General features: G+C 40.5%; 1 protein-coding gene across 2 annotated transcripts in view; it reads left to right on the top strand.

Moving 5' to 3' along the window:
• siah1 (siah E3 ubiquitin protein ligase 1) overlaps positions 1–12,254 on the top strand; it is a 62,649-nt gene that overhangs the window by 23,741 nt on the left and 26,654 nt on the right. The window contains exon 1 of one of the 2 annotated variants that reach the window (XM_034176964.1): positions 7,790–7,977. The exons of the other annotated variant lie outside the window; for it this stretch is intronic. Within the exon in view, the coding sequence (XP_034032855.1) occupies positions 7,962–7,977 (16 nt within the window). The 5' untranslated portion in view covers positions 7,790–7,961. Of the gene's footprint in view, positions 1–7,789; positions 7,978–12,254 lie in introns of those variants that run through there. 2 annotated transcript variants of the gene reach the window in all.

The following is a 12,254-nucleotide window of genomic DNA, read 5'->3' as shown; positions in this document are numbered from 1 at the left end:
GATTGGTTCAAGGTTCAAAGCAAAGTCGCGCTGCAGAAAAGTTGATTACAGACCCGCTGCAGGGTCTGTAATCGAATCATAAATTGAATCATTTCTTAACGATACCCGAAAGGAACCGGTTCTCAATACCCATCCCTAAATCAGACTGTTTAATACCTCAATGTTTTAGCACCATAACACCTGCTGAATTTGCACTATTAATTACATCTACCCTCACCTTTTGTGCTTTATTACATGCACAACTGTGCAATTTACCCTGTGCAATAATTTTACCATATTTATACCTATACTCAATCTGTTCACATGAGTATTTATGCACCCACCAGCAAACATTGCAATATATTTTAATCACCTTTCTTTAATGTACATATTTTTCTTTTTGACATCGGGGTGAATGTGAGGCATTATTGTAAAGCACTTTGAGCATCTGATGCAGATGGTAAAAACGTTATATAAATGCAGTTCATTTAAAGCGATGCAGCCATTCAATACAGTTGAAAAACCAGCATTTCAAAGGATTGACTTGCATTATGCTATATTATGTCAGTGACATAAAATGGTCTTAAGATAATGTCAGTGATAATATCACTATATTATCGTGATATGATGTTAGGCAATATATCGCCCAGCAAAATTTGTTACTGTGACACACCTACTACTAGGCATAAGTTGTTTGCCTGGCAAAATGGTATTTGAGCTGTGATCCAATCTGTTTCTTATCTAGGTGTCTGGCAGCAAAAGCTGAAATAATACGTAACACATTTTTAAGTAAATTGTTAATTTACCTGTGTTTAGACTATACATAACTGCTCATTACAATGGGAGAGAGTATTGAAACTACAAGTAAAAGAAAACATTGCTACCTCAATGAATGGATGATGCATCTTGTTTAATTTCTCATGACACCTCAGTCCATTGCTTTGCCGATGATGTCCAAATTTACCTGCCACTAAGATCATTAGGCACTGACCCAATGCAGCCATGTTTGAGTGAGGCCAAATCTTGGATGAGTGTTTTCCTCTTAAATCTTAATAAATACAACATAGAGGTTATCCTGTTTGGGGGGAACACTTCCACAGCCTTCTCTGCTGATGTCCTGGGTCACCTGGGTTCCAACATTCACTCCTGTGTGAGGAACCTTGGGGTGACTTTTGACAGCCATTTAAAATTTGATAAGCATATCAGTGCTGTTGTTAGAACAAGTTTCTTCCAACTCCGTCTCTGCCAGGTCCAGGCCATATTTCTCTAGGATTGACCTTGAGAAGGTTATCCATGCCTTCATCACAAGTAGACTAGATTATTGGAACTCTCTGTATTGGCTTGGATCAGTCCTCTCTAAACTGCCTCCATGTTATTCAGAACGCTGCTGCTCGTCTTCTTTCAGGAAAGAAAAAGTCTGACCACATTACGCTGGCCTTGGCTAGTCTTCACTGGCTACTGGTCCATTACCGGGTTGATTTTAAACTTTTGTTTTTAAAGCCCTCAATGGCCTGGCCCCAGTTATCTTTCAGAGCTTCTTTTTCCTTACACTTCAACCAGAGCCTTAAGGTCTTCTGACCAACTGTTGCTGGAGGTGCCTAAAACCAGATTAAAGATGAGAGGTGACAGAGCCTTTGCAGCGGCTGCCCCCAGGCTCTGGAATAGTCTGCCCTTTTAAAGAGTAAACACCAAAAAAGACACCAAAGAATGTGCACAAATCACTAAAAATGATGAAATGTTGATATTTAAAAAAATCCTGAACAAAAAAAAAAAATCAATGATAAGCGCGCAGGTGAAGGATAAGCCACAGCTTTGAAGCCTGCGCTCTATTTCAGCCCTCAGCCGCAGCCATATTGTTGCTACATCATCACCAGACACCAGAACAGGACCTGCTGATTCAAGCCCAAATTAATTGTAAACATGGCTGAGGTCGAGCTGTTTTCGGACTTTTTTTTTTTTCCTGTTGTGAACCTTTTTTTTTTTTTTTTTTTTTTTGAAGTCCAGTCTGAAGGTGGTTCTGAAAAAGCTGTGGGAAATACAGCGTTATCGTTTTGAGCCTTATTTAGATGACAGTGGGAAAGACTAAACCTTGGAGTAAAACCTTCAGTCTGACTACAGTGACTACGTTTACATGCAGCCAATAACCCTTTCATAACCGGAATATTATCCGTTATCAAGTTGTTCACCAATGAATATACACCCTTTGGCCTCAGCGTGTATGGTTTTCTTCAGGGTATATAAAGCCATATTCATTGGTAAAACAACTTGATAACGATTTTATCATATACCAGCATTTTATAAATGCACGCAGAACACAATGCACGTGCTCTCCCTTCGCTCACTGCCTCCGGGGGTACGGATGTGGGACCCGCAAAGAATCCAAGTCATAGCCATGGAGCTCTGCGGCAGCGGTTACCGAGACCATGCAGTGGGCGCTGCGCATCAAAACAGCGAGCGTAGTCTCTGGACCTGTTGCTACATGCAGCTCTTCACAGCAGACAGGGGGGCGGTGTGAGTGGCCCGCTGTGGCGCTTACCGAGCCCGCATACTCAGTAAGCGCATTGGAGGCAGAGAGAGCAATCACCCACCTGATGACGAAGAACACAATGAACTGTTAAAAAGAAGAAGCATCCAAAATTGCACTAAAAAATCTGCGAAACTGCGAGGCCGCGAAAGGGAGTTACGTTCTAAAAATAACCCGCAATAGGTGAAATCCGCGAAGTAGTCAGCGTTATTTTTTACAATTATTATACGAAGTCTGTTAGAAAAGTATCAGACCTTTTTATTTTTTGCAAAAACCTGATGGGTTTGAATCACATGTGCTTGCATCAGCCAACCTTGAACCTTTGTGCGCATGCGTTTTTCACGCTTGTCGATTGCATCATTTGCTGGTAAGCAGCCTTTGTGTGAAGACGTGTGTAGTGCGCTCGGCGGATTTTCATTGCAAGGAAAATGATGGAACGACTGGAGCAGCACCACATCAAATTTTTGCCAGAAACCGGGCAACAGCCAGGTGGAAACCATTCGGATGATTCAGACGGCTTTCGGTGACTATCCGAGAAATTGTGGAAGAGGTGGGCATGTCACAGCATGTCCTGTGAGACTTCAACACGAAGGTGCTTTTGCTCCGCCGTCAGCAGCTTTGGCACGAATTTCACAGCCACTCTTTTCATGGCCAAATCTTCTGTCACAATGGAATGTGCTGAAAAAGTGCTGATGTCCACCTCTTCCGCAATTTTCGGATGGTCACACGACGGTCCTGCATCACCACAGCGTTCACTTTGGAAATGGTTTGGTCATTTCGGCATGTTGATGGCCGACCGGAGCATGGCTCGCTCTCCACCGTTGTGCGGACGTCTTTAAACCAGTTGTAGTGCTCCTTAATCTGTGTGATGCCCATAGCATCGTCACCACCAGCCGTCTGAATCATCCAAATGGTTTCCACCTGGTTGTCGCCCAGTTTCTGGCAAAATTTGATGCAGTAGCGCTGCTCCAGTTGTTCCGTCTTTTTCCTTGCAATCAAAATCCGCCGAGCGCACTAAAAACGTCCTCACACAAAGGCTGCTTACCAGGAAATGACGCAGTCGACAGGCGTGAAAAATTCACACATGCACACGAAGGTTCAAGGTTGGCTGACGCAAGCACACATTATTCAAATCCATCAGGTTTTTGCAAAAAATAAAAAGGTCCGATACTTTTCTAACAGACCTTGTAGATGTTTTAAGGCTGTAAAACCCCTCACTACACACTTTATACACTTTTCTCAAATAGGCATTAACATTTTCTCACTTTTCTGTCCTGTGTAAACACTGAAAGTTCAAACCTTACTAGTAAAAAAATAGAACGTTTTCCTATAAATAATTATGATGGCTTTTAGAACTAACGAATTTAATTTTAACGATCAACGTATGAGGTTGGACACATAAGAAATTATTAATAGTGACTCACCAGTATTTCATAGTTCCTCTGACCGCGCCTCTTCATCGTGGCGCCGCTCTGCTGTCCGGATTGGCTGATTACTCGGGTCGTATGAAAAATATTACCCGTCCGCGAAAAGGGTGTATTGGTATTTATTCTTTAGTGTTTTATCCAATCATATTGGCGTATCATTTATAGGTATATGATAATAGCAATAACACGGTTGCGCACGGCCATGTAAACACACGCAAAAACCCGAATATGCTCATATTGTGGTTTTTAAAAACCCGAATAAGACCCCTGGGTTACTCCTTTTCTAATCTGAATATCACGTCATATAAACGCGCATTGGAATATCCCCATAGAAAGGAACATTATTTTGTGTTCTGTGCATGTCCTATCTGCAAGGAATCTTGGTCTTTTGAGTACCGCAACTACTTGTATGCAGTGCGTGCAACCTGCCGGACACCACAGAAGCAGAGCTAAACAGCGCATTGTGTTCTGTGTCCTTATCAGGTGTCAACTGGAATGAATAAACAAAGATCATCTCTGAAATAAATAGAAAAAGACTCAAATGTTTTGACTAAAACGTGAGTAAAATACCTTGAGTTCTCATTTGACTAAAACTAGACTAAAATGTTGAGACTTTTAGTCGACTAAAACATGATGAACAAAAATTATATGTGAATGACTAAATGTGACTAAGACTAGGGTTAGGTATCGAGAACTGGTTCTTTTCAGGTATCGTTAAGAAATTATTTGATCCACCGATATCAATAGTCTTTTTGCTTAACAATCCCCTTATTGGTCTTTCAGAGTGGCTGTTGTTTTGAGGGTGTTTCTCGGGAAAATGATCATTTCTCTGTGTTGATTACAGACCCTGCAGCGGCTCTGTAATCAACTGCTTCAGCGCGACTCCACTTTGAAGCGTGAACCAATGAAGTAATGCTTCAATTCGCTGGTTCATTGCTCTTCAGAAGCGGAAAGTCCACTTCTTAACCCTTCTCAGTGAGTCACTTTTGTGTGGGTTAAAGTCACTAACTGGGACTCGGTGCAGAGTCTGGTCGGAATTAATAACTTCAAAAGGAATTGCCGCTTTAAATAAAATGACACCTCTATCCAAACACTGTAATACAGACAATAAACTACAACTGACTAAAATGTTTTTTTTTCCTTCCAAAATGAGACATCCTGCATTCTTTATGAATTACATCCTGACGTGGAGCACAGCCAGCTGCAAGAGCTCAGCTCAGATTTGTGGAAAGACATTCAAGCCAATAATGTCTGAAAGGAAATGCTTTTGACAAAAACTACAGATTTTGTTTATTTCTGTTTATGTCCAGAGATCAAGGATCCACCATGTAGAGTTTATTATGTCCATAGTTTAAGGATCCAGTGACCAGTTTCATATTTATTTACTTTAAGGCTCAATAAAATGTTAACATAGAAAACCTGTAAAGCCTACTTTTAGGGTTTGTAAACGTGTAGCGTCACCTGCCACATTGATTAGCTCTTACATTAGTTATGCGCATGCTCGATGGTCTTCTTATCCATTTTTTGTCTGAGCATTACAGCACCATATACAGGCCTGACGTATGTACTACAGCATTAAACGAAGCCTCGAGGCAAAGAATTTGCCTCAAACATTTTTTGTAATCGAATTATTTGAGTTACTCGATTAATCATTTCAGCCCTACTGGACTTTGAATCAAAGCAGGAGGTAATAATTAAAGGAAGGCCAACATCGGAGCTAAAAGATAAAAGACCCGCTCTTTTCAAATGGAGTGGGACACACGGAAAGGCTGGCTGTGTGGATGTCCAACAAGGAACCGCCTTTTCTGCTTTTCCTGCCTTCTTTCCTCAACTTGTGACAGTGTCTGGACTCAGATGGGATATTGTGACCTGAAAAATTTACAAAGAAGTCTCATCAAACACGATCGATCCACCACTCACATTCAAAGCCAGAAAAGTCTCAAGACAAACAGTCTGAACAGGACTGATGAAAGGCGACTGTCTCAGTGGCGATTACTGCCAGGGACGAAAGAGACTTTTAAAACTGAAGGAAGATAAGGAAGACTTCTACAAACAAGTGGTTGATGCTTTTGTTCAGAAGGAGCGGCACATGGACTTTATTCATAAGTAAAGGTAAGACCATAATGATTTTTTTTTAATTTAATGTGCTTTTTTGTGTGTGCTACAGTTTGTATGTGTAAAGAATGCTGATACGAGATTTGAAACATAACCCGTTAGCTGTTGCAAATGAAACGGTGAATAAGCTACTCTGTGGGGTTCATATGTTTGTAAATCCGATTGTGACGAAATCGGTGCCTCACCAGCCATCAACCTCTCCGTACGTCACTGAACAAGTCGATACATAACTGGGTTTTGGGTGGTGCAAGAAAATACTTTGGTTTCAGTTGAGGTCTTTTCTTGACTGGCTCAGTTGCATCTTTGTGTTTAGGTATGTGTGTGTAAGCATGAGACAGCGCGAGCGAGCACACATGCTTGAGAAAATTATACTTTTTCATTAACCAGGATCCAGATGATGCGGGTTAGTCAGGAAGAAAAGTAACTCTGGTTTTCTTAACCATTATAGTAGCATACCCCTCAAAGTTCTGTAAGATTTTAAACTGAGTAGGAGTACATTTGATTTAAAATGAGACCTATGTACATTATGCCAAAATAAATGAATGATGGAATGAAAACCCAGTGAGAAAATGAGGTATGAAGTGAGAGAGGGCAGCCGGTGGTACAGCCTGCAGCCAGGCGAAGCTGAAATCTGAGACTCTCAACCAAACATTCGGGGGGAGGAGAGAAAGAAACACAAGTTGGAGAGACAAAGTGCCATTTGAAGGGGAAAGAAGGCAAAATATGCAGGACTGAAGCAGAGGGAAAAAAAAGCATACAAGGACCTTTAGTGTTTTGGGGAGAAGACAAAGAAGCATAGTGGCAAAACAACCGGAACACTGGTTTGTCAAAAAAGTATTCCAGAGGTGGAGAGGTGGGTGATGTCTCCTTTGGGTAGTGACCGCGAAAGAGGGGAAGGGTGTGAGCGAGCATGCTCTGTTTGCACTGACATTGGACACTGGCTTCATTCTCTCCCTCTCAGATAGCCAATGACACTCTGTGGGACAGGGAACTGGAATAAAGAATGCTGGATAAAGTCTGGGGAAGAATCTCTGAGACTTTCATCTCTTTTGTTTGTTGGAATCTATAACTTTCACCTGTTCCAAATCATGAAAGAATATTGTCTACATAATTTGTAGCAGGACGTCTTTGCTTGAGGCGGAATCCAGGTTCCCTTCCTTTTGGTTGCAGACTTCTTATTTTGGGAGAGCTTGGACTCGTGATGAGCTACTGAGGTGCTGTACTCTCTACAGAAGCAAAGGTGGAACTTGGGAAAAGAATCTTGTGTTTTGAGGAAATGTTCATTGGCTTGGATTAACTTCATTCCTTCGGCTTTCTCATGGCTGATTGAGAGCAGACTGGGCCAAATGAGCAACAATTTAACAAAGAAATCTTGTGCTGCAGCTTTCTTCTCCTGCAACATCATTTTTAGTTTGGTATCTTTTTTGGACGTGAAGGATATCTGTTTCACTGGATAGCTGAATCTCTGCCATCCTGGGAACTGAAGTATTCCTGAGCTTGAGATGTGATTTTATAGTTTATTTTCTTGTGGGATTTCATTTAATTTTTTTTTAAATCTATACATAAGACAAGAATTTTATTGTGGATTGTGATTTTGGCTTTGAAGGCTCTCTATTTGCCTTTGTGTGGACATTGTCCTCATTGCAATATACAGCAGACCCTCATGGCTTTATTTCTTGTTGAGGGGCTGGGGGAAGGAATTGTGATCCTCTGTTTGTGATATGCTAAGGGCAGCAGCAGCAACAATTTGTGGTTACCTTGGAGAAGGCCAAACAAAATATAGCAATGAGGATCTCTCAGAATGTCCCACCTTTATTCCTCTGGTCCAAGTGAAATCAAAAACAGCTAGTGTAGCGCTGCCAACTCTTCCCTGGAGCTCCTTTTTGAGACTTTTTTCATGTGTAGCCACCAGGAAAATGCAGAGGAGGAAAGGTGAATGCACATGCACATTGTAACACACGTGAAACTGCACACGTTTGCTCAGATCTGTATGTGTGAAAGCAAAATGTGGATGTAAATCAAGCCTGGCTTCTTTCAGGATGGATGTCGTAATTCCTTCATTAGAAATGCTAATTTCAGTATGTGTGGATATGACTTATCTGTGGAACTCTTATATACCAGGGCCCATATGCTCGGTGCATCGCAAAGTCCTCTCAAAGAGCTCCTAACTTAGCCTAAAATATCCTGGAAAGGACTCCCAGCCTAAGAGAGACCCAAGAGGTGCCTGAGAGCAACTCTGGGCAAGGAGTTGACAGAAAAACCTATCTTAGTGAGCAGGTGGGTTTGACCCTGTTGCTAGCTGTGACATGGTCCTGTAAGAGCTGTGATTGGTTGTCACAGAAAGGGGGGGATTAATGCACTCTGCGCTCCTACATATGAATGAACAGTAAAATCAACCGATCATATAACTGCATTAAGAAATGCGTAATCGTGAAAATAATTTAATGTCATGATGATGATACTCAGCATAATTAGTTTGGAGCTATCGCCGCGCCGGTTGCTAAACCTGTAAATTTTTGTGCTGCAATGCATTATGGGAGTTTTAAATGGGGATGAAGTGGAGGTGTAAGAGTCACTAGGTGTTCACAGGAAACAGTTATTTATTCCTATATTCATGTTCATTGTTAGTTGGTTTTATCATTTCTGTTGTTTTTTTTCTCGGGTTCTTTGTCTTTTTCTCTAAAATTGTATTGTAACATGATTGTAGTTATTACTATTGTTGTTGCTATAATAATAATAATAATAATAATAATAGACCGTTGCAGGGTCTGTAATCAATGTAGAGAAATGATCATTTTCCTGACAAACACCCCAAAAACAACGGCCACTCTGAAGGGCCGATAAGGGAATCGTTAAGCAAAAAGGCTATTGATGTCGATGGATCGAATCATTTCTTAACGATACCCAAAAAGAACCGGTTCCTGATACCCACCTCTAGTCATGTGACCGTGTGGAGAAAACAGACGAACCTTCTTCATTTGTGGTGTATAACGACCGCTGGCTTGCTTATTGTTGCATTGCTGCTACCTGCTGCACCAGTCTGTTATAGCAGGTCTAGGGATGGATATTGATAAGTTTTTATCGATATCTATGCCATTATCGATCGGATGCCCTTATCGATACCGTGTGAATTTTGCACTAAATGTAGGCTTTACAGGTTTTCTATGTATTTCATTGAGTCTTAAAGTAAATAAATAGAAATTGGTCACTGTATCCTTGATCTCTGGACATAAATAAAAATAAAACGGTGTTTTGCTTTGAAGTTATTAATTCAGACTGGATTCTATCGTTCTAACTTGACTCGGCAGAGAGCTGCGCAATGTTTGGAGCTGTGTGAACAGAACAGAGGATGATTCTCGTTTCTTTCTCACAACAAGACAGGAGTCCCAGTTAGTAACTTTAATCCACACAAAAGTGAATTACGATTGACATATTCAGGTATGAAAGTGGTGAAAAACAAAAAAAGCTGAATCCCAAAATTACCCCCCAACACCACCTGCACGAAAATGTTTCAATTCTGGAAGCTCTGAAATGCAATCTGGGACTATTCCAGACAATAAACTGAAGTGAGTGCAGCATCCATTTAGTTGAGAAAAAAAAACTTATTCAGATTCATTCCAGTAGTATTCTGCTCTTACTAGGATGCAGCAGTTTTCTAGTTTGGCAGATAGTTCTGGAGGAAATCACTGAAGAAATTAACACACTGAAAATATGGTTTGACCCAAACAAACTATCATTAAACTTAAATAAGACAGGGATGAAATGGAGGTGTAAGAGTCACGAGATGTTCACAGGAAACACTTATTTATTTCTGTATGTATTTATTTATTTATTTATGTATGTTCATTGTTAGTTGCTTTTATATTTTCTGTTGTGTTTCTATTCAGGTTCTTTTTGTCTCTTTCTCTAAAATTATATATAATAATTATTAGATTATTAATATATAAACAAAAATAAATTTAAGAAATATTACAATTTGAAAACAAATGCACCTGAACATGACAGCTGCAACTGCTTAATGCTAACATTTAACATTGAAAATACCATAGACATGCTAACGTGTTAGCATCGCTCCCATTTTTAAGTTATAAAATACATCTATCAACTGTTTCAGAAGACCATAACAGGTCGGTTTAACATAGAAAAGGTAAATAATACTCACAGACGTATGCTCTTTAGGGTTTTAGTGGGGGAAATTAAGCGAAAGAAATAAATAAACGAAGCAATAGATCGAAGCATTGCATCAATCTGCGAACCACTGCTTCGATTGGTTCAAGGTTCAAAGCAAAGCTGCACTGCAGAAAAGTTGATTACGGACCCGCTGCAGGGTCTGTAATCAATGTAGAGAAATTATAATTTTCCTGACAAACACCCCCCAAAACAACGGCCACTCTGAAGGACCGATAACAGAATCGTTAAGCACAAAGCTTATTGATGTCGGTGGATCGAATAATTTCTTAACAATACCTGAAAGGAACCGGTTCTCGATACCCATCCCTAAGCAGGAGTAAATCCTCTCGCCGGCCTGGTGTCTTTCAAGAAAAAAAATGCAAACACTTCCCCCTCTCACTTGACCTTATGGCTAAAATACTTCCTACAGAAATTTCTTTCAGGCTTTACAATTGATTTCCTTCAGTATGTGTTCTTTAGATCAACCATTCAAAAATGAATACATATATTTTGCCTGCATGCTGAAATCATTCTGCATCATTTATTTTGGTGAATTTCATAGAGTGCGGTACAGCAGGTGCACAGGATGTGTGCTTTTTAATGTTGCTATGCTGTATGTGCCTGTGGGGTTTTCCTGGTGACCCGACATAAGTAGTCGGGATGCAGAGTCGCATGGTGTGATTTAGGAATTTATTATGGGGCAATAATTTGTAATTATTAATAGTCACTGTTTTATATCACAAATGTTGTTTTGATAGATTTTAATCTCTTTAAATAATTTACACACACTTGCATGAAGTTTCAGTATATTTCAGAGCTCATTGCAAGTTAATGAAAGACACTTGAAGAATTGTTTTGGCATGTTCAGTGATATTTATCCAATGCTATGGCATTTATAGTAATTACATATGCGATAGCACAAGGCAGGTATCACTGAAAGGTCTACATAGACAGATTTCTTTTGTTACACTAAGACTTCCACATACCCCAACATAAAAAAATATAAAATGGCAATTCATAGAATTAGGCTCATTTCTGTGCTCTAGTGGCCCAGAAATGCCTCTAAAATGCTCAAAACCTGTGGGCCCCACCAGGTGTGCTGCCCCAGGACCTTGCTGGGGGCCTACGGTAGCCCCCGGGTCCCCGCTGATTTTCAGAGGTTTTTTGCTTTGCCCAGTCTCATCCCTGGTATTTGTTAAACAACTCGAGACATACCACCCTTTGTTTGAACGCACCTATCTTTCAAGTGAGCAAAACTATTTGTCATTAACATGTGACTGACAGGTGTTTCTTGTTGCTGATTAGGTTGATTGTTCAAACATTAAATAACTTGTATTTTAATAAAATTAAATACTCGGGTTTAACCTATTCGGTTGCAAAGTCTGACGTAACACGTCACGTGATAAATCTCCTTCTGGACCCAAACAAAGAAGGTCGGCACTATTTAACCACTGTAAATCTGATGCATGGAAACCAATGAAGTCCCAGCACATCCCCATTCTATATTAAAAGTATTTTCATTAGGGGGACTTTCGGGGGGGCATGTTCAAAGATTGACGCAACTCCACGCTGATCATCTGAAATAGCTTATTGTGCATGTAAAGCAAAGCAGTGTTGTGTTTTTTTTTTTTTAACACAGTTTTGTCCGCTGGCTGCTCTATGCGCGGCGGCCGGCTGCTACCTCTCTCTGCCCGGCGTGAGCGGCTCAGCACTGCCGTCACATAGCTCCGTCCCGGCCACAGACAGTCTCTGGAAGTCCACTCTTTCTTCTTTGTTTTGCTCAGACTCGCAGTGAGTTTTAATTTTTGCTTTTTTGGGCAACACACAGTGCTTCACAAACATGGGAACTCAAATAAAATAATAATAATAAAAACCAGTGACTACGAGGTTTACATGTTCAGCCTCCAGCTGAAAATGAAATGCATTGGCTGAATTGCAGAGAGAGTGTTAAAAAGAAGTAGTATCCTCACCGAAAGCCGTCTGAATCTTCCGAATGGTTTCCACCTGGCTGTCTCTGTTTCTGGAAAAATTTGATTCAG

Source organism: Thalassophryne amazonica, chromosome 8 (genome assembly GCF_902500255.1).
Source record: "Thalassophryne amazonica chromosome 8, fThaAma1.1, whole genome shotgun sequence".
Taxonomy (NCBI): domain Eukaryota; kingdom Metazoa; phylum Chordata; class Actinopteri; order Batrachoidiformes; family Batrachoididae; genus Thalassophryne; species Thalassophryne amazonica.
Note: the sequence above shows the minus strand (reverse complement) of the source record. Positions and strands in the feature narration are given on the sequence as shown.